Source organism: Manis pentadactyla, chromosome 4, assembly GCF_030020395.1.
Source record: "Manis pentadactyla isolate mManPen7 chromosome 4, mManPen7.hap1, whole genome shotgun sequence".
Lineage (NCBI taxonomy): Eukaryota > Metazoa > Chordata > Mammalia > Pholidota > Manidae > Manis > Manis pentadactyla.
In genome coordinates, this window is record NC_080022.1 from 85,285,727 (window position 1) to 85,313,181 (window position 27,455).

A 27,455-nucleotide genomic window follows, 5' to 3' on the forward strand; every position below is an offset into this window, starting at 1 on the left:
CAGTGGAATGCGGTACTGCTTCACTTCGAAGAAGTTACCCTCTCTTTTCCTTCTATCTGTCCTGTGCTGGGAGAGTCTGTTAAGGAACCAAGTGTCACATACAAAAGCCTCTGTGGGGCCTAGTGCCAATGAGGTCGCCGTTTAACAGAATAATGCTGATGCCACCCGCCGAGACAAATGTGTTTGTGTGCAGGAAGGGTGACAGGCTGTCCTTAGCGTGGCCCCCAGTGCCTCATATGAGCTGAGCTTGATGTGAGCAAGAATTTTGTTTTATTTTCCCCTTAGATTCTTGTTTTGGAAAAACTGGAATTCCTCAAAAGCACTTGATGACACTTCCTAATGTTCCCCTGTCTTATTTCCTCTTCCTCTCCCTTTCTTATATGGTAAAGGGTTTTCAAAGTGAGGGAAGGAACACAGGTTTGAAGGAGTAGAAAATCACTTCAAGGACGGTACCTAATGTTCCCCTCCTTGCCTTCTGTAGCTATTCAAAAAACCAACAAAGGAGCATCCTCTTCTATTCATTTTATTTATTTATTTTTTCAGGTCAGTTTAGTTTAGTTCAGTTGTGGGCTTTTCAGTAGTTCACGGAAGAGCCTAGTCGTTATTTCGCTTTTCTAGTGATTATTTGTTATCTTTTTACAACTAATAGATCCTCAATGTGGTTATCATTTTAAATAAATTTTGTACTATCACTTGCTTCATCCAGCATATTCTAAACATGCTTTTCCTAGAATGTGTATTTTAAACATACATCTTTAACCTTACCTCTAACTGAATTAATGACTACATGAAATTGATACATTGAAGAACATTACTTTATGGTCTGTAGTTTATAGTGCTTGTCAGTTTAAAGGTGCTTTCAACTAAAATATTACATGTTTTGAAAGTAAATGTTTCATTCAACAGGAGTTGCTTCAGCCTGGCTGCTACCAGACACTGGCCGGGCAACCCTAGTGGGACCACAGGATGCAGGACAAGTGCAGTGTCTTCCTCACGTAGTTACAGCCAGAGAGGGAAAGAGTCAATGAAAACTAAAGATTACTAAAAACTATAGGTTCCAGGGCAGAAAGGCTTCACAGGGCTATCTAACCTAATCTAGAAGGAATGAGGAAGGTTCCTCAGAGGGTATGTTTCAGATCTGAATGGTGAATAAACGATAGCCAGATAAAGATGTGAGAAAGAATGTTCCAGGCAGAGCAAATACATGCACAGAAGCCCAGAAGTGAGACAGAACATGTTCAGGTAGCTGAGGCTCTTTGTTTGGAGGACAGAGGAGTGGAGGCAGTGTTGAGTTGCAAAATGAGGCATGTAGAGGGGAGAAAGTTTTCCTCAACCATCTTAGAATTTCTGACTAGGTCTGAAAATTAGACTGGCAAAGATGCACTAACAGGAGAAAAGCCTGCAAATTGACCTAATGTCAGTTCTGTGTGACATGGGCACCTTCATAAGGAAGTTCAGGTCGAAAGAAACAGCTGAGTATTTTGATGTGAAGTTTGATGGAAGGTGGGCAGTCATGTAAATATGAGGTGAGGAGTATGAGGTAAGTGTAACAAACTCATGGAAACTTAGAAAAGCTTGTTTGGAGTTTTCCTGGTTTCCCCCATCTTGGATATAAGGATGCTTGCTTCCTCTGGGTATAAGGACCTCTTCAGTGAGGGCTTCATCACCTGCTTCAGGGATATGGGTTGGGGGGAGGTCAAGGTGATCTTCCTGCCTCTGCCATATTCTCAACCTCCTTCAGCTTAAATTATTCAATATGCCAAGGTGCATATTGTGCAGTATTGTGTGCAGAACCCCATTAGACTAAAGAGGGCCCTATGTTTAGTCTTTTGTTTTTCATTCTTAGGGAAATGAGAAATAGCATTGAAGAGATTTTGTCAGGGAAGTGATACATAAATTAAACTTGCCTTTTAGAAAGATCACTCTGGCTGTATATGGGTCACAGTGGAACAAAACTGGACATGATGAGACTAGTTAGGGAACTTTCAGCAACAAAGACAGAGATGTAAACTGACAGGGACTCCATGACAATGGGCTAGAGATTGGTGGACAGATTCAAGTGGTTTTGTTTTTTTCCTTTTATATAGGTTGGGTTGGAAAGATCATTTTCTCTCTTTCCTTAATTTTTTATTCACATTAACAACCTTAAGTAAATTCAAGTATCTAAAAGGAATTTCTCATAAATCTCACACTTTAAAGCATTTAAAATATTTCTGTTGAATAAAGCACACTTACTAACATAGACTTTATTACCACTTAACCATTTAAATCCATAGAAATAACTTTATCTCTCCTTTGCAATAGAACCTGTCCATGCTGATCTTAAGGATTTTTATGACATCAAATGAAATAATTTATAACACAATGCTTTGAAAATTAGAATATGCAATATACTATAAGTGATTATGATTATAAAACGTAAGTATATTAGGTATACAAATCATGTAACAAATGTACCTACCATATTTTCCTTTAAATGATAAGGTGCAAGCTTTTCTCAGTTTGGACTTTTTATTTTTTTAAGAGAAAATGTTTATACGCATTCCATTGAACTCCAATTAAGTTATTTGGGTTTTGACTGTACCTCTCACATAAATACATATTTTTGTCATTTTCATAGATTGAATTTTTATATGAAAACTGTTATGCTCGAAACAGTTAAATTGGCATCATTATGCCTTATTGCCATATTGCAAGTTTTGTTTTTCACAGCAGTTTATATCAGTATGGTATTAACTCTTTCCTCCAAGTAAATTTCTAGGTGTTACTAAAAATGTATCAAGTGTACTGTATCTTGGATGTATAAATTAGGAGGAATCATTGGTTTTCTTTAATATGACTTCAGAAGACCCCTACAGCTCTGGTTGTTTGTTGTTTTTATTTTTCTTTTCCTGAGTGAATAACTTTTAACTATGGCACATTAGTCCAAGCATAATCAGGAAGTTGGAGCCCTTAAATAATCAAGGCTTCCTAATTAGCACACAGACTGTGTGGCTTGAAACAGCAACAGTCTGCTGTTATCTGTAAACTTCAGAATATTTCAGCTATATAGAGAAGTGAAGTGTTGCCAGAATCTTTCCATTCCTTCTTAGTTTAATCACATTCTTATGGAAATACTTCTTTTTTCATTAATATTTGCAAAGCTAAATCTCCAAAGGGGTTTGTTCATAGTGTGATAGATGAAGTCGAGTAAAAACATTTGCCTTTGGACTTACTTTTATGAAGTGAAATGGTCACAGCTTGTTTATAACCTAAAATTTAAATATCAAAGTGACAGAGAAAAAATCATATTATAAATAGGAAGTATAGGTCCACATGAGAAGCTAGTTATTGTCATATTGAAATGTACTTAGATGTGTGAATTTACTTGGAGGCAGTTGACACCAAGTGTAAAACATGTATCTCTAAACAAACTTTGAATAGGTAAAATGCACTTATTCCCTTTTTTGTCCTATGTGGCCAACAATTAAGAATAAATTTGAATCTTCTTAAAAAAATTAATATAGCAGATCAAGAAAACCAAAAGTCCAGTGAAGAAGGGTGGATCATTTCAAAGTATATTAATAGTCAAATAACCAAAGAAAATGATTTCCAGTTAAAATGTGTATGGATGCTAAAATGATAAACTATGACACACTGGGTGAAATGTATGAATGTTTTATAATGGTAGGACAAAAGTATCTGTGTTTGTTGCTGCTGATAATGATGATGTTTCTGGTTATGGTGAAAAGATTTGAAAAGAAGTGATCCTTAGTTGGTATTACACACTGAAAGAATATACACTTCAATAGTTGAATTTTAATACCATAATTGTGAAAAGCTCACATAATGTTAACTTTTGTTAAAAAGTACTTCATATTTAAGTGAATGCCATACCGAAATGTTTTTTTCCTTTGCACATTTTATTTTAGAATTATTAGTTAATATATGGAATTCTTTTTTCATGGCCTTATTTTCCTGGTTGTGAAATTAATACATGTGAACTACAAACAAAACAACAAAAGTAAGTACACTAACACATAAAGAAGAAATAAATAATTCCCGTAGCCTTTTCTCCTACAGAGTGGTACATTTAAAGACATGTATAGAAAAATAATTTGCTATGTTCACATCAGCATATTTATAAATTTCTACATAGCTTTCTGAGTGTATCAACATAAAAATATGATTATATTTTGTATCATGGATAGATATTATTTTGAGTTCCGTATTTTTCATCTTTTTAAATACTTTGCCACATAATGACATAATCTTCACTTAATGCTTCCTATTAAATACCTTTTTTAGCAAAGAGAACTACTACTAATTGAGCTTTTATATTTTTTTTGCTTTCATAAAAAATACTTTAAAAAATAATTGTGAGTATTAAACTTTAAAAACTTTCTTGATAAGAATGTCAAGAAATAACCAGGTCAGAGGTCACTGCACTTCAAATGCTATCAATCTTATTTGAGAATCTCAGTTGCCTCATGTAAAATTATTCATTTAAGATTCTATTAGCATCAAACCCCTGTGCTAAGCACTATGAAGAATCCAGATTCAAAGTTAAATCTTGCCATTAGTAGGTTACAGTTTATTAGGGAAGAATAATAAGTATATATATTTTTCACTTGATTAATACAGCTTTACAATATACTAATTTTTTAATGGAAGAGTATTTACATTAGTTTTATTTACTTGAATTATAATGAATGGACTTTTGCAGAAGGCTTCTGTAATTACTGAATAATACAAATATAGGTATCTACATGGAAATCTAGAAAGCAGAACAATTATAGCATAGGATATTTTCTGGAAGATAAATGAAGAAAAAAGAAAATATTTGCAAGGGTATACCATCTAGCCAAATGGATAATATCACTAATGCTTTTCCTAAAATCCAAGTCCAACTATTTAAGGACCCTTTACAAATTAGAGAAATTAAAACAAAATAGAAATCGTGTCAGTCCTTTCACAAACTAAGTAATGGATGAGCATTGAATATCCTAGAAGTTCTTCAAGTATAGTTGAATTTATGTATAAACATATTCCTTGTTATTTGGGGGATGGTAAAATGAATTCTAGTGAAAGAACTGTGCAAGTTCAGTGATGCACTGCATGCTTCAGAATATTAAGTCAGTTTTGTAAATAGTTTAGAAGCCCTGGTCCAAGTAAAGATAGCCCCCAAGCACTGTGACTTTATGAGGTTAATCTCTACTGATAATGATTATGAACTGTCAGCTAAGCAAGTTTCTGATAGATGGCACTTAGATTTCTGCTCACAGCTTCACTCTATTTTTAAAAACTGCTGATCCATATGAATTAAACAGAGCAATGAGGGAGAATAGATTCCCTAGACTGAATTCCATCCAACAAAGAAAAACTGTTATAAAACATGACAAACCTGGGAAGAAAGTCACATTTTCAAAATCTGGGAGGTAAAGTAAAAGAAGGAACCCTGGCCATTCTGTCTTATTCCCTAGAATTTGGAAAAGTGGTTTAAAAAAATTACAGAAAAGTTAAAATTTTTAAGTCATAGATTCAAAAAGAGAATATGACAGAAGAGAAAGGAACAATTCTAAAAAGTAAAAAGAGTGAAACAGTTAAAGAATCTGATTATGCCTGAGGACCAGGGACTATGAAAGGCTTAGACATAAAGAGAGATGCAATCAGAGATGAATACAGAAGAAACAGTGTCCAGGAGGGCACATTTTAGGAAAAAGTAAGGTTTTTGGAAAAAAACAAGTGAATGACTTCCAAATAATAACAAAGTTAAATGGAAGTGGGTGTGATGAGCTGCTTTTGGAAGCAGTACAGTTAGGAATTATAGGCTCTAATAAATTAGTAAAGTGAATCTCTAGTGGAAACCATGTTATGGAAACAGAAAACAAAATTACTTCATTTCTATTTCATTCCTGTTCTCTCCATCAAGAAGAATGAAAGTATAAGTTGAAAGATATATGAAAATATAAAGAAACAGTAACTAAAATCCAATATATTTGAAGAGATAACAAAACAACAGCTATCCACTTCCATAAAAAGGGAAGATTGGGTGTATTCCTTTTTCCGATGAGCATTGCGAAACCTTTCCTTTACCAGCCCCAAATTAGTGCTTACAAAGCCCTAGTTGAAGCCCTTAATTCTAAACTGACTTACATAGTAAGGAAGATTCACTAACTTCTGCTCACCCAGGAGAAATTCAGGCCATTTTTCTTTCCTAGGTGAACATTAAAATTAGCTCCAGAGAGGATTTTAGGGAATACTACAACAATGACATATGTTTCCAAAATAGTCAACCTCTGTAATTTCTGGTACACACCATATGCAATCACCAAATACTGTTCAACTCTTGTGAACGGCCTTTTAGAGAGGATGGAAGAGGTAGAGGATTCACCCGGACCGAGTTAGTATGATTTTGATCTCAAGGACTGGCAGGTAGTTTTAGGCTTTCCTTTGAAATGTTGTGACAGAGGCTTAATAGATAGTCTGTATTGAACCATTTAAATTATTTTTTTTGTATTGACAGTTTCTTAGGATGAAACTGAGTGATCAGATACTTTCTTTAATATGTCTCAACTCTCCTAATCAAAAGAACAAAGAAGTTGGCTAAAGTTGGAATAATTCAGAGTTATCGAGGATAGGGATTTTTAATCCATATCAGGGTACTTTTTTTTTTTACAATTGTGCCTCATAACTTACTAAAAGCTGGTACCTGACCTAATCTCCAGGACCCAGGAAGATAGATTTCCAGATGGTTCAGAAAAGAGCTGTTCGTATCTTTGGAACTGTTTGAAGAATGTTTCAGAACTATGTTAAACACCCTAGGATTGAATAGAATTCCCATTATGTGTAGGCTAGATTTCCTGGAAAGTGAACACACCAGCTTGGAAGACTAAAATGCTTAGTACTTATTCAGCCTAAACATTTTTATACCAATTAAAATTTCCAATTGGTTGCATTTTCTGTCCACATTATCCACTTTCTTAATCACTGGAGGCCTGAATTAGCAAATGCAGCAAATTAGCAAATACACACCACTTTTCTATAGGTCACCCAATTTATTTAGGGGTGGTCATCATCAAAAGGAAAATACCATGTTTTCTTTTTCATAATGCCATTAAGTGGCCATCCATTGAATACCTCGGATTTTTTCCCCTTTGTATTTTTAGTTAAGAGACCAACTCTGTTTGCTATTTAATGATTAATCTTGTCCTTTTTACCATCTATGCCATATACACCTGTTTCAACTGCTTAGTAGAGGCTATTAAGGTCCTTTATTATTGGCTGATTGGAGGGGCCATCTTTGGGGATTAGCAACTACAGAAGTTGGGAAGCTGCATTCTCAGTTTGATAGGTTCTACAGAATCTTGGATAAGTGAAGAGGTGAAAATTGCAAGCAGAGGGAAATCTACGCTAAAGACGTTTTATAAGCAATTTATTAAATTGACTATTATAAATTTCAGAGGAAGTCCCTGGGCACAGTTCTTTGGGTTTCTAATAATTGTATACTTGGGAAAACAGTTGAGCATACATACAATCATTTCCTTCCATGGATTTTACTTTGGCTATCATTGGGTATGGCAGCTTGATGGCCAGGTGCCTTCCACCTAGATTGTGTACTCTTGTACCTTATTAGAGAGGGTGGGCAATGCACATTTAAATTTCTAAGAAACTTTTTAGAAAAAAAAGAACTTTATACCTTTGTTTAATGTCTCTGATTTATTTGCTTGCAGAAGCCATTTATGGAATAAATGCCTGAAATATTCTCTAGAAAACATGTAGGGAACTTATAGGAATATTATCTTCTAATGGTTAGAGCCTTTATTGTAAAATCATCTCAAGAAGTTTAGGTAGCCATGAGCTCTTGACAGAGTAAATTTCAATTCCACGTGGCTTAAGAGGCCACCCCCTTTTGAATTTACACCTTAATAATTTGATAAAGCTTTTCAATGATACAGGTGAATGCTCCCCTACTATAGCAAATAAGAAAGCAAATACTATCCTCCACTGGATGACAAGGCCCTGCTTTCATATTCCAAGTACTTCCTGCATTTTTTGTCCCCAAAGGAATGCTTATCCCCAAGCCAAAATTATCTTCTGGCAAGATTCTCTTCAGCCTGTAGAAAGGCTACGTTAAGATTTCACCTACGGTAAGTCTAAGACTTGAACTGACTCTTAGAAAAGAGAAGGAAATTTAGAGAAGTGCTTCTCAAATTAACTGTGGTGAAGAACATGTCGTTTTCTTTCTATCTGCTAAGGATCATTAAGTGATCCTCCTGCATGACCAGTCTCATACCACATGAAATTACCACAAAGACTGGACAAAATCTTGTGAATCTGTAATAAACAATTTATGGACTGGGCATCAGCCCACACTTTAACTAGAATTACTTTAAAGATAAAAATAATTGCCCAAGGTCTCCCAAATTATGTTCCATGATATACTAGATTAGATCAGCATTTCTTCTTGAAGGATTAGTATGTGATTAGTAGGCTCATGGTGTCCTTTCTCATTTAAAAATATATAGTCTATTTAATATTCAGGTATTGTATGAAGTATATGAACATAATTATAGAAATCAGGCTAAATGCAGCAGAGTATGATTTTTGCTTGCTTCTAACATTTTTAGAACTCTGAAGTAGTATGTAGTTAGCTATTCTGTTGTTTTATTAAGTGATTATTTCTGTTCTAAATTGTATATTCAAAGCCATAACTACAGTTAATGTTGCCATGTAACTGTGGACATCTTTTATTACATTTTATAAAAACTGTAAAGATTTTTCTTTCACAGTTTTCTGCTTTCTTAAAACTTCTATTAAAATATTGTCACCAATCTCTTATATTCTCATATATAATTATTTCTCAATTATACAAATGGAGCTGAGTTAAAGTGTGAAATGGGCAGTTATGCCATAGCATGGACAGTTAGTGCCTCTTCCCGTCCTTTGGATTAGCTACATTTGTCCTTTCTTTAAAATAATCAAGGATTTGAATATGATACTACATATTTTAATGAAATAATTTCTTAAAACACCTAGTTTCTGAATCAAGACTTTCATTTTATTGTGCTTCATGATTGAGAGGTGATACACAATGGGCCAATATAATAGTTCCTTTAAAGAAAAAGATGAAATTGTTTCAGTCACACATATGCACATACATATACCTCATGATACATCTTGAAAAAAGAAGGTGGGTATGCTGATGAAAAAAGCCATGATGTCTGCCACTAGCCAACTGTAAAATCTTGATCATGTCTTCTCTATACCCAGTTTTCTAACCTGTTAAATAGAGGTATTGATGGTTCTCCCCTTCCCCCACTCCCCACCCACAGACACCCCTCAACTCCTCACAGGTATTAAGGAAAATTAAATTAGAAGATATGAAATGCTTTAAAATAATGCACTTAAACGTTATAGCAATGCCTTGATAATTTTTCAGTAATCCAAAGGTAAATGTGCTCTTTATAGTTTGCTGTACTTTCAGTATGTATGTGGTTAAATAAACACAGATAAGCTTAGTGTTTGAAGTGTCTAGTACTAAACTGGACGAACTTCATATAATTAGCTTGTTATTAGTCAAAGACAGTGATGATAAGGTACAGAAAAGTAAGAGTTGAAAAGATTTGAATTCATATTTTTGGCTCCTGTATTAATTCTTCCTAGAAGATTTTCAGTGTATTAGATCTTTTCAGCCCCCAGTTTTCCCATATGTAAAAATGAGAGAAAAGGAATAAATTACATCCCAGGCTCTTTCTATCTCTAGCATATCTTGAGTTGGAGATCTGAAGACTTGTACGACAAAATAATAACAAAATGGACCACAAGATGGCGTTTGTAGCTAATGAGTCCTTTTGCGTGAACCCTATTGCAGTCATTTAAGTATTTGCAGTATTTACAAATGCAAACTTATTATTTATATTCGAGAGATATGTAAAAGTGATTTTTATAAAAATATGCAAATCCTGTTATTTTTAAAGCTACTGATATTTGTAAAAGTATAAATTGGCAATGATTCTTAGAAGCTGAATGTAGACTTCTCCAAAAATGAAATTTAGAGAATAATTTTGAGCTAAAGCAAAATAATAAAGGTTACTTTCCTCTTGTAGCATCAGCTCTTAATTTCTTTCTGAATTGATTACGTTTTACAATTTTAAAATATGCAGCTCCTGATAGTTTTTACTAATGTTTTGAATCTAATGTTTACATGATAAAAATCAGTTACTAAAATGTTATTACACAACTGCATGACCTACAATTTTTATAATGTAATTTATTTTTCAATGTTATTGACCTATTATAGAGATAGTTACATATTTGAGCTTCATTGTTTCCTCAAATGTAAGTGATGCTATTTGTGCCCGAGATAACTTGAGACAGCATTGAAATACTTAGAGGACACTCAGTCAATATTTCTCTTTTTCAGTTTATTAAGAAAGATGGAATTATCACCATATTGTCTAAAAGACTCTTTTAAATTAGTGGCTTGCAATGGAAATTTCTATTTTTAAAAGAAATTTGTAGTAAGGTTTGGCTTTTATCACATTTTATAATAATAGATGTCATTGCTGTTTTAAGTAAATTTATGTATCTTATTATCATAGAGATATATAGACATGATTTTATTAATTTGACTTACATGATAGCTTAGATGAAACTGAACTTTCTGTTAACTGTTCCATCAACAGGGTGGTAGGTAGCATTACCTGTGGAGATACCGGACTCTGTGCTCTCCTGTCACATGGTGTCTGAAAGCATGGGCTTGGCACAGGGATCGCTTTTGACTTGGAGTTGAGAGACCATAAAGACTTCTCTTTATTCTAGACAACCTCAGTTTCCTCATCTACAAAGTGCTGAAAATAATAGTACCTACATCATAGAGTTATTTGGGTATTAAAATATATACCCACTATGCATCAGTATGTAGGTATGTATGTAATGGAATAAAGAAAGATGGAAAGTGAGCCTAGAAGCAAAATTTAATATTCCCAGTGAGTCACTGAAAATAGATAATTTTCCTGTTTGTAAATATCTTTCCAGGCGTCTCAACTACCTTATCCTTTAAGCCACTACTTATTTTACATAAGCCTTAAATTGCCAATATAGAAAATAAGTTTCAAAGCTGATAGATAGATAAGATAAAATATGTGTGAAGTCCTTAACTCAGTACCTAGCACATAATAAGGTTTCAGTAAATGTAAACTACTAGTAATAATAGTAGCAATAGTAATAAGTGTAAATATTTCTCAATTATTTATGTATCTTCTCTTTGGAAATTGTTTATAATGATAATTATTTTATAAATATCAAATACTGAGGGGAGAGGTAAAATTTATGTTTGTTGCATTTCCATGTAGAGTCAAGCCAAGCAGAGCAAAACATACTTACCAAAATTACATACGATCTAATTTGCCAATACGGTGTTGGTCACAATTAGCCCCTGGAAACCTTCACTTTCTGTTCTATAATGAAACTGAATGGACACCCATAGTCCTTATTTAATGAATGGGTAAACAGGCACCAAAAGGTGAAGAGAGTTTCCTGAAATTGTGGAACAGAACCTCACCATATCCCACCAGCTTGAGAAAGTATTGATTCTTCAATGTGGAGGCTCCATTGAACACTGTGTTGTGTATATACAAACACCAGTTTTGTCATCATTCATTGTTTAGAAAACTGAGTCACACAGTTGTGGGATCACTTCCACTTATGAGGACTGAAGAGACCTTTTCTCATGGCAAAATACCATTGCCACCTTTGCTGAAGTAGCAAGAGATTTATTTTCAAAACTAGTTTTGGTATTTAAACTTGGTTTCTATGTATTCTGTCTGCATATTTGAGCAGTTTTTAAGCTTCTGAGTAGGGACAAAAGGGTTTACCTCTTAGGTCTCTTTCCCTTCCAAACAGTTCGGCTCACCTTCCAAACTGTATGTATGGCTTTGTTTCCCACTGCTGCCCTTCAAAGAGAAGCTACCCTTTGTGGCCTGTGACTAAGCTGGAGCCAGCTGGGGAAAACAGGCACTGGATTCTCAGTTAACAAGGATTTGTGATACACTTGCTTTCTGGTCGCTAACATCCTGCCTGGTAGCAGGTGAAGCATGTGTATTGGTTTGCTTTTATTTTAGTGAGAAGCATGGGTGCTGGAAAAGAGTGCTGGACTCTGGATTGCAGTTTTCTTAACTTTAAGATGCAACTACTTGATTTCACAAATGTAACAAATAAAACAATAGGTATAGAAAATTATGACATTATTCAACTCACAGTGGAATTCCTGCTGTTGATTCTCTGATGATAAGATGAGAATCTAAAGCTAGAATGAGTTGGTGGAACTGTTACAAGGCATGCCAACACTGATGCTGGGTATTTTCGGTTACTCTAATTTTGATCTCTATTACCTCACTTCACTAATTGTGATGATTTGAAAGTAGAAAACATGAATTCCCTGGTAGAAAACGATGAGGAGCCAAATAGCAGAAATATCATTTTAAGAAATACAATTTACAATTATAAGCAAGTCCCACATTGAGATTTGAGATTTTGTTATTGTTTTGATGATTCTTTATATCCTCCAATTATCACAGTCCCAGCCACAGTAGATACTGAACTAAATTAAATTGTTTAGCTATGTGATATGAACAATCCATTTTCTGAATTTTTGCTTAGTTTTTCATATTCAAAAAAAAGGCAAGAAAAGAGTAGAGGTTTTAGAGTGTTAGAGATTATCTTTTATATTTTTAATTAGATTTATAGACATTAATTAGATAAATGTACAACATATCAGGCAGCAGGTTAATATTACACATTGGCAGGAGAGGGCAGTTAACATATTTATTTAGTGAAAAATCTGCTATCACAATTCCAAAAGAGGTCTGGTAGCATTAGGAGCTACACAGTTCAGGGCCAAATCCTTAGCTTTGTAGGCCCAGAAAACATGAGTGGACGGCAACCTGAGTGAAAGGCCTTTATGGCAAAACTTAACATTGGCAAATTCAGAAAGCAATAGAAGCCAGAATGTCAATTGATTGATAATTCAGATTTAAAAATGAAATTTTTATATGACCAGCAAATTTGCATCATAGTTCAATACATTCCTTCTCTGTAATCTGCATTTACTGAGCACTTACTGCATCTCTGGCATGTATTAACTCAGTTGTCTTTGAAAGAGTATATGTACTCCTGAAAATACATAACTTCTAAGAGGTATGTAAGGAATCTGTTATCACACACTCTGTTTGCTTGTATACTGTTTCCTGAAATTTGTTCAGTCAGATGCTCCTGAAGTCATGCATTTCCTTACTTACCTCCCCTTCCAAAATTGTCCTTCTACACTGTAAAAGAAAAAATATCTCATCTTGATGGCCCAGTGACTAATTGAATGTACCCTGGCAATCATTCAAGACATTGGTCATTCTCCATTTGTTGATGAATAAATACTGGTATACCGCTTACCGCTTTTGTAATATCACAGACATACTTAACCATTTGGACCTCAGATTTTTCATCTGTAAAACAAGATTCATAACTGTCAATGAGAGGTTTAAAGAAGCGTGATGTGTAATTAACAACCATTATAATGCCTGACCAAGTATTCATATCTATATATAACAGTTGTCATGTTATTCCTGTTGTTTTTTGATATCCATGTCCTGTAATCTGTATTTCAAAATACATTACTTTGGAAAAGAAATTAATTCACAACATTAACCAGTATGGATGGCTACTGAATATCTTCCTTAGACATTTATTAAACTGGGATAGGATAGTTGAAGCAAAATATGACAATAGAAGTTTCTTCACAAGAGGATTAATGCAACCTTTGGTGCATTTGGATCACATATTTGACAGGAATTCTAAATAGAGCAGACTGCTCAGAATTTCGTTTTGGTTTTTACCTTGAGGATGTTCAGAAGTTTATTTAAATGATAGTTTGGCAGGGTTATCAAGAAGATACGGTATCTCTGGAAAGCAGTAATTGTTTTAGGTTTCTCTGCAGGGTTACCAGGTTTTTGTACGGATTTGCAGCAGAGCCTAGAGAGCTCTAGTACAATGTTCTGTTCTCTATCAGACCTTCAGTTTCAGTTAATAGTTCTCCTTGTTTTGTGAACCTTGTGTATAGATTTTTAAGTTATTTGTATTTTGGCATTTTTATATTTCCTTCTTCTTATACTCAAACTTTGGTGAAGGAAATTCTTGAGTTTCTATAAAGCTGAATTTTAATTTTTTTTCTTGGCATTGAAAATAAAATATTAATAACAGCTAATATTTAATGCATGCCTGCATATGATGTTAACTGTAGGTTTTTTTTGTAGCTCTGCTCCCTTAGGCTGTGGAAGTTCTCCTAATTTCCTGAAACTTTTTTCTTTTAAATCAGAAATAGAATGGACACTGTAATTTCAAAGTGCCTTTTTTGTTGAGATGATATTGCATTTAATGCAGTCAATTGGTTGATATTTAAATGGTAATCAATCTTACATTCCTAGGATAAACCCCATAATGTATAATTTGTTCTACAGGTTGCTATATTTATGAGGGATATTGGTCTGTAGTTTTCTTCTCTTGTAACGTCTTTGGTTTTGGTAAATTTAAAACCATTCATATGGCTTCAATTTTCTGGAAGAGTTTGTGTAGGATTAATATGATTTCTTCCTTAAATGCTTGATAGAATTTGCCAGTGATGACACTTGGGTCTGGAGTTTTCTATCTGGGAAGATATTTAGCAACAAATTAAGATTTGTTTGGGTTATTTGTTTCTTCTGGAGTGAGTTTTGGTAGTTTGTGTCTTTTTTAAAGAATTGGTTCATTTCATTTAAGTCATCAAGTGAATAGTTATAAAGTTTTTCATAATATTTCCTTCAGTAGAATCCAAAGTGATGTCACCTTTCTCATTCCTAACATTTTGTCATTTGTGTCATCTCTCCTTTTATGATCATAATGGCAAAAGTTTATCAATTTCATTAGTCTTCTCAGAGATCCACTCTTTTTTTTTTAATTTGGTTCACTTTGCTTTTATTTGTTCTTCTTTAGATTTTAAGATGAAAACTGAAGTCATTTCTTTAACACCTTTCATCTTTTCCAATGAAATAGTAGCCATTTAGTACTATTAAGTTTCTCTGTATGTACTGCTTTAGTAACATATCAAAACGTTTATATGTTGTGTTTTCATTTTCATTCAATTCAAAATACTTTCTAAATTTCCTTCTGATTTCTTTTTTGACATGGAGTAATGTAAGCATCCTGTTTAAATATTAAATATTTGATGAATTTTCAGGTGTCTTTTATTATTTTTTTATTGAGGGACATACATAGATAAACTGCACAAATCTGAGTGTACAAATGATGAATTTTGACATGTGTGTACACATGTAATCATCACCCAATTCAAAATATCAGACATTCTTACTAACATTTTTTCCTCTTCACCTATTTCACCTATCCCCCCACCCCCTCCCCTATGGCAACCACCAGTCTGTTCCTTATGTTTATGAGTCTATTTCTATTTTGTTTGTTCATTTAATTTTTTAGATTTCACCTATAAGTGAAATCATATGGTATTTGTCTTTCTCTGTCTGGCTTATTTCACTTACCCTTTAAGTCCACCCATGTTGTCAAAATGGCAAGATTTCATTCCTTTTATGGCTCAGTAATACTCCTGTGTGTATGTACATATGTACCACATCTTCGTTACCCATACATCTGTTGATGGACAGTTAGTTGGCTTCCATATTTTGGCTATTGTAAATAATGTGATAAACATAGGAGAGCATATATCTTTTCAAATTGGTTTTGTTTTCTTTGGATAAATTCTCAGAAGTGGATTTCTGGGTTGTTTGGTATTTCTATTTCAGTTTTTTGAGGAACTCCCATACAGCTTTCTATGGCTGTTTTCTAATTTAATGCCATTATGTTCAGAGAACGAACTTCCTATGACTTGGCTCAGTCAGTCAATCATCTGTTTTAACAGAAGAGTACATCTGGTTCCTATTGCACCATCAGGACCAGCAGCAGAAGTCCTGAGTCTGAGTTCTTCACCACTAAACTATATGTTCTTATCACATTGCCTTTACACAAACATGCACAGGAATTCATGGGGCCTACTCCTGTAAGGGAACATTAGTTAGCACACTCTAGTCTGAATTAGATCCCATTACTATATATTCCCATGATACCTTGAAACTTCATAGACCCTTACTTGATTATATTTGCTTACTTGTGTTTCTTGCTAAACCATAAATTCTGAGGTCAAAACTGTGCCCTAGACCCTATTATAATGCCTGGTATAATAAGAACCCTAAAATATTTGTTGAGTGAATAGATGTTTTATGTCAACTCTCCATCCTCCAAATCATGTACAGTTTAGACAGTTACAGATGACTTAAGGTCTAAATGTTTAAAAATATACTAAATGTGAGGTATTTACCTTTAACGCCCTTTCATGGGTATAAATCCATTTATCTGTAAAGACATCAGGCTTCTGCTGTACCATCTCAGAGGAGGTCACTGTTTTGTGGTCCCTGTAGTAGCTGCCCGACCTTACCTGTCTTCTCTCTTACCTGCTTCTCTGCCCTTCCTTATCCCTATCTTATTTTGTTATTTCTCCAACTTTATGAGATGGATATTATTACTACATATCTAAGGAAGTAGGATATAGAAATGCTTATAATTTACCAGAGAGTAAAGGCAAGTCCTAGAACTGATTCATTACAGGGACTAAAATTATGTTTCTTGGATTGTACTGATGGCTAGTACCTTCTAAAGCTTCTTACAGCAAAAATATCCCTTAAATTCTTGATAGACTGATTATTCTTATGAGATCTATTTTATCCCAAGCCTGACTTTCAAAATAATTATCAAATATACAGTATTTTCACCCATTAATTTGCTCAGTGTTTTTTTTAACTTGGCAATTAAGTTTTTCAGCAGTATTTTCTACTGTTCCCATGCAGGTGTATATTCTGACCATATTAGTTTTCTAGGCTCTTGAGACTATTTCTTAATCAATTCACAGGATATTTCCTTTATTAAAAGCCTGATTTGGAAAAATGTCAAATTTTTGTGTTCTAAATCTTCAGTTTGAAAAAGTATATACACACATATATGTACATAAGTCCACACATACATACTTTTTGGAACACAACACATAATTTGAGAGCTTTAGAAGGTTAAGTTTTTATAGTGTTTTGGAAATCTCTGGTATGTCAATTAGTACTGGTTATCAAAAATGGACATGTTAAAGCTATAAAAAAGAGGAAAAAGAAGTGATATGAAAAAAGTTTAAGCTGGTAAACCAGTGTTAATCACTCCAGCTTTGGAGTATATCAGTAAATGCATGTATATAATAATCTGTCCACATTTAGAAAAAACATGATTTCTTTCCTAAACAATTTTAGCTCAAGCTGAGTATATATTAGAGTAAATGTGTTTTAGTAAAATCCTAAGTATGAGCAAATTATTAAAATAAATGGATAAAAATAAACTTCATACAGATAACTGAGACTAGGCTTTTGGGAGGATCAGTCCCAGGCACAGTCACGAAGTAGGCCACATTTATATGTGTCCCCATGCCTCCAATCCCTTCTGATCCTTTTTCATTTTCTGTGGTACATTAATGATAAAAGTTTCAGCACCTAGTCCCTACAGATGATCATAATATAATAATTGCTAATTTTTGAGCACTTACTTTGTACCCAAAAGTTCCACATAGATATTTATACAGATTATGTGCATTTAGTTTTTACAATTGCACCTACTGCTAAGTACTCTCACTAATCTAATTTATAGCTGAAGAAACTATAAAATAAAGATTAACCAACTTACCCATACTCACATTTGGTGTAGGAGAAATCACATCTGATCAAGGCCTGGTTGTATCACCACTCCTCCATCCAAATTCTTAATGAGCGCTATCTCAGATCCAAATGATCCATCTTTTCCTCTGTATTGACAATGGAGAATACTGGATTATTTTAGTAAACTAATACATGCTGATATTTTGAATGTTTTCCTCTCATTTAGCAATAGTACCTCGCATTAAGAATTAAAATATATAGAATGTGACAAGGCCTCTGGCAAGCTGATGGGAGAGAGGAATATGTCAGATAGCTCTAGGAACAGATATGCAAGGATTTATTAACCCTTTTACCCCTGACAGTGAAGTAAAAGCTGGTGTCCTCATGGTGTGTTTCCATTATTCAGTGCCTTGCTGCGTGGGAGTCCTTCTGTGCATCGCAGACTGACCTCCACTTGGAAGATGAACCCTAATCCCATTGAGCTTCTGTGTGATCTTTGGGAGACAGCATCTATTCCACTAGCCAAAGTAATTCTGGATGGCCCATGTCTTTTATAAAGTGGATCAAAAATGTCTTGCAGTATCTGGAAAACCAATAACATGAAACTCAGGTATTCCAGATAATTGGTATGAATTTGGAGATATATATATATATATATTTAGCTTAGTTTTCATTGGTTTAATTATGTAATTTGTATGCCAATTACATATAGAATTTTTTTTCTTAAATATTTGTGGAATATGTCATTTTAAATATATTGTAAAGATACAGTTTTAATAAAAAGTTTATTATGAAATAACTGGCCATGGTGTGTTCTTTTTCTACTAGTAGCTCAAGCCTCTGAAGGAGATTCTAATATGAGTTCAGCATGTTAGCCAGTATGCATTCATTTTTATTTCATCATTATTTTCTCTTTTTTTTTTTTTTTTAAATAATTATTTTTTATTGAAGGGTAGTTGACGCACAGTATTACATTACATTAGTTTCAAGTGTACAACACAGTGGTAGAACATTTATATACATAATTCTAGGTTCCAGCTATCACCCTACCAAGCTGTTACAATATCTTGACTATATTCCTTATGCTATACATTACATCCCGGTTACTTATTTATTTTACCATTGGAAGTCTGTCCTTTTTTTTTTTTTTTTTTTTGTGAGGGCATCTCTCATATTTATTGATCAAATGGTTGTTAACGACAATAAAATTCTGTATAGGGGAGTCAATGCTCAATGCACAATCATTAATCCACCCCAAGCCTAATTTTCGTCAGTCTCCAATCTTCTGAGGCATAACAAACAAGTTCTTACATGTAGAACAAATTCTTACATAATGAATAAGTTACATAGTGAACAGTACAAGGGGAGTCATCACAGAAATTTTCGGTTTTGCTCATGCATTATGAACTCTAAACAGTCAGTTCAAATATGAATACTCATTTGGTTTTTATACTTGATTTATATGTGGATACCACATTTCTCTCTTTATTATTATTATTTTTAATAAAATGCTGAAGTGGTAGGTAGATACAAGATAAAGGTAGAAATCATAGTTTAGTGTTGTAAGAGAGCAAATGTAGATGATCAGGTGTGTGCCTGTAGACTATGTGTTAATCCAAGCTAGACCAGGGCAATAAAACATCCACGTATGCAGAAGATTTCTCTCAGAACAGGGGGGGTGAGGTTCTAAGCCTCACCTCTGTTGATCCCCAATTTCTCACCTGATGGCCCCCCTGCGACTGTGCCTGTCTTAGGTTGTTCCTCCCTTGAGGAATCTTACCCGTCTCTGGCTAACCAGTCATCTTCTGGGGCCATACAGGGAAATGTGAAGTTGGTAAGTGAGAGGGAAGCCTTATTGTTTGAAAAGGTTAGCTTTTTACTTCTTTGCATATTTATGCCCTGTGGCTTCTATGCCCAGCATTTGTCTTGAGGTATCTTTACCACTTGGAGGAGTTATGATACTCGGTAAATTTGATATGAGGCACGAATTCTATTTAAGGGTTGTAATTAGGAAGGAAGAAGAAAAGCTATAGAAGTAGCAGACGGAAGAAAACATGGGAAGATTTATTATTTCTTTGACATATCTTCTTGTAGAGTAACTTCAGCATATATAGGTTTTAAGCTACTACTTAAATTGCGCACACACATTAACATAATAGGAGTATAGTTACATAACCAAAGCATATCTGTAATTACCAGCCATCTCCAGTGAAACCAAGAAAACCAGTTAGGCACCTTAGGCATTTGTGAAAACTTATCAATGATATGGTGGATATTGTCCAACTGAACTTGAACAATCTGAGAGAAATCAGACAAATTAAAACAACCCATTCCTGGGGACTGTTCACATGCCATATGTTCTTTTAACAGTAAATAGTCTGTAGTTGTAAGAGTTTGGAGCGCTACAATTTGCACTTCTCCAAATTCTTGGTTGAGTTCCAACAGTATAGATCCAGTCAAATTTGTTGTTTTACTGTATGCACAGGCCAGCTTAGATATCTCCTTCCTCATTCCCATGGCAAGTCCAGGAACTGGTGGGATGAGTGCATCTACAGCTGTAGCAGTGCGTGGATCTTTGTTGGGGTTTTTTGATGATCATCTTCTGGCATGAGTCTTCCAGAGAGTGCAGATGTTGGAAGTTCTTTTTCATATCGTATCTTAGTTCATTTTCGGGGTAGCCCAATTAGGCTTTGATCCTCTGTATAAACACAAACAGACCCTTTGCCTACACTTTTATATGCCCTTTATACCCTTGTGTAGATCTCGTTGGAGGTTACTACACAGGAACTGCCCTTTTTTTTTTTTTTTTGCTTTGTTTTTGGTATCACTAATCTACACTTACATGACGAATATTATGTTTACTAGGCTCTCCCCTATACCAGGTCTCCCCTATAAACCCCTTTACAGTCACTGTCCATCAGCATAGCAAAATGTTATAGAATCACTACTTGCCTTCTCTGTGTTGTACAGCCCTCCCTTTTCTCCTACCCCCCCATGTATGTTAATCTTAATACCCCCCTACTTCTCCCCCCCTTATCCCTCCCTACCCACCCATCCTCCCCAGTCCCTTTCCCTTTGGTACCTGTTAGTCCATTCTTGAGTTCTGTGATTCTGCTGCTGTTTTGTTCCTTCAGTTTTTCCTTTGTTCTTATATTCCACAGATAAGTGAAATCATTTGGTATTTCTCTTTCTCCGCTTGGCTTGTTTCACTGAGCATAATACCCTCCAGCTCCATCCATGTTGCTGCAAATGATTGGATTTGCCCTTTTCTTATGGCTGAGTAGTATTCCATTGTGTATATGTACCACATCTTCTTTATCCATTCATCTATTGATGGACATTTAGGTTGCTTCCAATTCTTGGCTATTGTAAATAGTGCTGCAATAAACATAGCGGTGCATCTGTCTTTCTCAAACTTGATTGCTGTGTTCTTAGGGTAAATTCCTAGGAGTGCAATTCCTGGGTCAAATGGTAAGTCTGTTTTGAGCATTTTGATATACCTCCATACTGCTTTCGACAATGGTTGAACTAGTTTACATTCCCACCAGCAGTGTAGGAGGGTTCCCCTTTCTCCACAGCCTCGCCAACATTTGTTGTTGTTTGTCTTTTGGATGGCAGCCATCCTTACTGGTGTGAGGTGATACCTCATTGTAGTTTTAATTTGCATTTCTCTGATAATTAGCGATGTGGAGCATCTTTTCATGTGTCTGTTGGCCATCTGTATTTCTTTTTTGGAGAACTGTCTGTTCAGTTCCTCTGCCCATTTTTTAATTGGGTTATTTGTTTTTTGTTTGTTGAGGCGTGTGAGCTCCTTATATATTCTGGACGTCAAGCCTTTATCGGATGTGTCATTTTCAAATATATTCTCCCATACTGTAGGGATCCTTCTTGTTCTATTGATGGTGTCTTTTGCTGTACAGAAGCTTTTCAGCTTAATATAGTCCCACTTACTCATTTTTGCTGTTGTTTTCCTTGCCCGGGGAGATATGTTCAAGAAGAGGTCACTCATGTTTATGTCTAAGAGGTTTTCGCCTATGTTTTCTTCCAAGAGTTTAATGGTTTTGTGACTTACATTCAGGTCTTTGATCCATTTTGAGTTTACTTTTGTATATGGGGTTAGACAATGGTCCAGTTTCATTCTACTACATGTAGCTGTCCAGTTTTGCCAGCACCACCTGTTGAAGAGACTGTCATTTCGCCATTGTATGTCCATGGCTCCTTTATCAAATATTAATTGACCATATATGTCTGGGTTAATGTCTGGATTCTCTAGTCTGTTCCATTGGTCTGTGGCTCTGCTCTTGTGCCAGTACCAAATTGTCTTGATTACTATGGCTTTATAGTAGAGCTTGAAGTTGGGGAGTGAGATCCCCCCTACTTTATTCTTCTTTCTCAGGATTGCTTTGGCTATTCGGGGTCTTTGGTGTTTCCATATGAATTTTTGAATTATTTGTTCCAGTTCATTGAAGAATGTTGCTGGTAGTTTCATAGGGATTCCATCAAATCTGTATATTGCTTTGGGCAGGATGGCCATTTTAACGATATTAATTCTTCCTAGCCACGAGCATGGGATGAGTTTCCATCTGTTAGTGTCCCCTTTAATTTCTCTTAAGAGTGACTTGTAGTTTTCAGAGTATAAGTCTTTCACTTCTTTGGTTAGGTTTATTCCTAGGTATTTTATTTTTTTTGATGCAATTGTGAATGGAGTTGTTTTCCTGATTTCTCTTTCTGTTGGTTCATTGTTAGTATATAGGAAAGCCACAGATTTCTGTGTGTTGATTTTGTATCCTGCAACTTTGCTGTATTCCGATATCAGTTCTAGTAGTTTTGGGGTGGAGTCTTTAGGGTTTTTTATGTACAGTATCATGTCATCTGCAAATAGTGACTGTTTAACTTCTTCTTAACCAATCTGGATTCCTTGTATTTCTTTATTTTGTCTGATTGCCGTGGCTAGGACCTCCAGTACTATGTTAAATAACAGTGGAGAGAGTGGGCATCCCTGTCTAGTTCCCGATCTCAGAGGAAATGCTTTCAGCTTCTCGCTGTTCAATATAATGTTGGCTGTGGGTTTATCATAGATGGCCTTTATTATGTTGAGGTACTTGCCCTCTATTCCCATTTTGCTGAGAGTTTTTAACATGAATGGATGTTGAACTTTGTCAAATGCTTTTTCAGCATCTATGGAGATGATCATGTGGTTTTTGTCTTTCTTTTTGTTGATGTGGTGGATGATGTTGATGGACTTTCGAATGTTGTACCATCCTTGCATCCCTGGAATGAATCCCACTTGGTCATGGTGTATGATCCTTTTGATGTATTTTTGAATTCGGTTTGCTAATATTTTGTTGAGTATTTTTGCATCTACGTTCATCAGGGATATTGGTCTGTAGTTTTCTTTTTTGGTGGGGTCTTTGCCTGGTTTTGGTATTAGGGTGATGTTAGCTTCATAGAATGAGTTTGGGAGTATCCCCTCCTCCTCTATTTTTTGGAAAACTTTAAGTAGAATGGGTATTATGTCTTCCCTGTATGTCTGATAAAATTCCGAGGTAAATCCATCTGGCCCGGGGGTTTTGTTTTTTGGTAGTTTTTTGATTACCGCTTCAATTTCGTTGCTGGTAATTGGTCTGTTTAGATTTTCTGTTTCTTCCTGGGTCAATCTTGGAAGGTTATATTTTTCTAGGAAGTTGTCCATTTCTCCTAGGTTTCCCAGCTTGTTAGCATATAGGTTTTCATAGTATTCTCCAATAATTCTTTGCATTTCCGTGGGGTCCGTCGTGATTTTTCCTTTCTCGTTTCTGATACTGTTGATTTGTGTTGACTCTCTTTTCTTCTTAATAAGTCTGGCTAGAGGCTTATCTATTTTGTTTATTTTCTCGAAGAACCAGCTCTTGGTTTCATTGATTTTTGCTATTGTTTTATTCTTCTCAATTTTATTTATTTCTTCTCTGATCTTTATTATGTCCCTCCTTCTGCTGACCTTAGGCCTCATTTGTTCTTCTTTTTCCAATTTTGATAATTGTGACATTAGACCATTCATTTGGGATTGCTCTTCCTTTTTTAAATATGCTTGGATTGCTATATACTTTCCTCTTAAGACTGCTTTTGCTGTGTCCCACAGAAGTTGGGGCTTAGTGTTGTTGTTGTCATTTGTTTCCATATATTGCTGGATCTCCATTTTGATTTGGTCATTGATCCATTGATTATTTAGGAGCGTGTTGTTAAGCCTCCATGTGTTTGTGAGCCTCTTTGCTTTCTTTGTACAGTTTATTTCTAGTTTTATGCCTTTGTGGTTTGAAAAGTTGGTTGGTAGGATTTCAATCTTTTGGAATTTTCTGAGGCTCTTTTTGTGGCCTAGTATGTGGTCTATTCTGGAGAATGTTCCATGTGCACTTGAGAAGAATGTATATCCTATTGCTTTTGGATGTAGAGTTCTATAGATGTCTATTAGGTCCATCTGCTCTACTGTGTTGTTCAGTGCTTCCGTGTCCTTACTTATTTTCTGCCCAGTGGATCTATCCTTTCGGGTGAGTGGTGTGTTGAAGTCTCCTAGAATGAATGCATTGCAGTCTATATCCCCCTTTAGTTCTGTTAGTATTTGTTTCACATATGCTGGTGCTCCTGTGTTGGGTGCATATATATTTAGAATGGTTATATCCTCTTGTTGGACTGAGCCCTTTATCATTATGTAGTGTCCTTCTTTATCTCTTGTTACTTTCTTTGTTTTGAAGTCTATTTTGTCTGATATTAGTACTGCAACCCCTGCTTTCTTCTCACTGTTGTTTGCTTGAAATATGTTTTTCCATCCCTTGACTTTTAGTCTGTACATGTCTTTGGGTTTGAGGTGAGTTTCTTGTAAGCAGCATATAGATGGGTCTTGCTTTTTTATCCATTCTGTTACTCTGTGTCTTTTGATTGGTGCATTCAACCCATTAACATTTAGGGTGACTATTGAAAGATATGTACTTATTGCCATTGCAGGCTTTAAATTCGTGGTTACCAAGGGTTCAAGGTTAGCCTCTTTAGTATCTTACTGCCTAACTTAGCTTGCTTATTGAGCTGTTATATACACTATCTGGAGATTCTTTTCTTCTCTCCCTTCTTGTTCCTCCTCCTCGATTCTTCATATGTTGGGTGTTTTGTGCTGTGCTCTTTCTAGGAGTGCTCCCATCTAGAGCAGTCCCTGTAAGATGTTCTGTAGAGGTGGTTTGTGGAAAGCAAATTCCCTCAGCTTTTGTTTGTCTGGGAATTGTTTAATCCCACCGTCATATTTGAATGATAGTCGTGCTGGATACAGTATCCTTGGTTCAAGGCCCTTCTGTTTCATTGTATTAAATATATCATGCCATTCTCTTCTGGCCTGTAGGGTTTCTGTTGAGAAATCTGATGTTAGCCTGATGAGTTTCCCTTTATAGGTGACCTTTTTCTCTCTAGCTGCCTTTAACACTCTTTCCTTGTCCTTGATCTTTGCCATTTTAATTATTATGTGTCTTGGTGTTGCCCTTCTTGGATCCTTTCTGTTGGGGGTTCTGTGTATTTCCGTGGTCTGTTCGATTACTTCCTCCCCCAGTGTGGGGAAGTTTTCAGCAATTATTTCTTCTAAGATACTTTCCATCTCTTTTCCTCTCTCTTCTTCTTCTGGGACCCCTATAATACGGATATTGTTCCTTTTGGATTGGTCACACAGTTCTCTTAATATTGTTTCATTCCTGGAGATCCTTTTGTCTCTCTCTATGTCAGCTTCTATGCGTTCCTGTTCTCTGATTTCAATTCCATCAATGGCCTCTTGAATTCTATCCATTCTGTTTATAAACCCTTCCAGAGTTTGTTTCATTTCTGCGATCTCCTTTCTGGCATCTGTGATCTCCTTCCGGACTTCATCCCATTTCTCTTGCGTATTTCTCTGCATCTCTGTCAGCATGTTTATGATTCTTATTTTGAATTCTTTTTCAGGGAGACTGGTTAGGTCTGTCTCTGCATCTCTGTCAGCATGTTTATGATTCTTATTTTGAATTCTTTTTCAGGGAGACTGGTTAGGTCTGTCTCCTTCTCTGGTGTTGTCTCTGTGATCTTTGTCTGCCTGTAGCTTTGCCTTTTCATGGTGATAGGAATAGTCTGCAGAACTGGGACGAGTGACGGCTGGAAGGACTTCCTTTCTTGTTGGTTTGTGGCCCTCCTCTCCTGGGAGAACAGCGGCCTCTAGTGGCTTGTGCTGCGCAGCTGCGCGCAGACAGGGTTTCTGCTTCCTGCCCGGCTGCTATGGAGTTAATCTCCGCTGTTGCTGTGGGCGTGGCCTGGCTCGGGCAGCTGCTCCAAAGTGGTGGAGTCGCGTTGGAGCAGGAGCGGCTGGGAGGCTATTTATCTCTGTAAGGGGCCTCCCTGCTCCCTGCAGCCCAGGGGTTAGGGTGCCCAGAGATCCCGGATTCCCTACCTCTGGATTAAGTGACCCGCCCTGCCCCTTTAAGACTTCCAAAAAGCACCCGCCAAAACAAAACAACGCCCACCAAAAAAAAAAGAAAAAAAAATTTTTTTTAAAAAAAATAGTTTTTAATTAAAAAAAAAAAAAAAAAAAGGTGGTCGTTCGTTTTTCTTTATTCTGCAGTGCCAGCCTCAGGCCTCTGCTCACCGGTCTTTCTGCCCTGTTTCCCTAGTATTGGGGTCCCTATCCCTTTAAGACTTCCAAAAAGCGCTCGCCAAAACAAAACAGCAAAAAAGCAAAAAAAAATGGTCGCACGCTTTTCTTATGTCCTCTGGCACCTGGCCTCCGGTGCCCTCTCACTGTTCTTGCTGCACTGATTCCCTAGTATCCAGGGCCCCCCGCGCATGCACTGTGTCTGCACTCTGGCCCGGATGGCTGGGGCTGGGTGTTCGGCAGTCCTGGGCTCCGTCTCCCTCCCGCTCTGCCTGCTCTTCTCCCGCCGGGAGCTGGGGGGAGGGGCGCTCGGCTCCCGCGGGGCCGGGGCTTGTATCTTATCCCCTTCGCGAGGCGCTGGGTTCTCTCAGGTGCGGATGTGGTCTGGATATTGTCCTGTGTCCTCTGGTCTTTATTCTAGGAAGGGTTGTCTTTGTTATATTTTCATAGGTATATGTTGTTTTGGGAGGAGATTTCCGCTGCTCTACTCACGCCGCCATCTTCTGCCCCTCCTCCTTCTCTTGAAATACTATCCACATTGATATTAGGAATTTGAAATCAATATACAAAAATAATTTAATGTTATCAAACATTAGTGATAACTGAAAGTTAGTTTGTTAGAAGTTAAAGTAATTGTTTTCCATAATTTAAAAATAAGTTGTTATAATTTTAAATTATTTGAGTTATTAGTTAGAAATCCTGATACAGTCATATTCCCTCTAATTTATTCCTTTCTTTTTACATACTCTTCAGAACCTACACCTAGGTTTTATTTTTTAATGTACACAGTGTTTATCAAATTTATTTTCCCATTTATTTATTGTCTACTCTTTTTAAGATACAGTTATAGGTGTTTATGATCTGTAGTGATAAAAAAGACATAGTACACCCACTTCATTTTAAGCTTACATTCTAGTAATATCTTACAAAGTGACTTCATACTCATGACTATTTAAAAATAAGTTATTTAATATTCACTAATTTTTGGGCATATATTCTCAAGACAGTAAATTTTGAGGTATTTGGTCATGCATGTTACATTATATGCATAAGTTTAAGTA

General features: G+C 35.7%; 1 protein-coding gene and 1 long non-coding RNA gene across 4 annotated transcripts in view; both read left to right on the forward strand.

Annotated features, from left to right (window-relative positions):
• The window catches only part of SNX7 (sorting nexin 7), a 109,131-nt gene extending 90,567 nt beyond the window's left edge, over window positions 1-18,564 (forward strand). For all 3 annotated transcript variants that reach the window (XM_057500456.1, XM_036883836.2, XM_057500455.1), the window contains one exon: window positions 18,172-18,564. In XM_057500456.1, coding sequence (XP_057356439.1) covers window positions 18,172-18,237 — 66 coding nt within the window. In that variant the 3' untranslated portion in view covers window positions 18,238-18,564. The remainder of the gene's footprint in view (window positions 1-18,171) is intronic.
• Window positions 2-9,171, forward strand: LOC130683383 (uncharacterized). The gene is made up of 2 exons (XR_008997068.1): window positions 2-2,418; window positions 3,912-9,171. It is a non-coding gene; the product is annotated as an uncharacterized LOC130683383 (long non-coding RNA).
• Window positions 18,565-27,455: the final 8,891 nt, after the last annotated feature.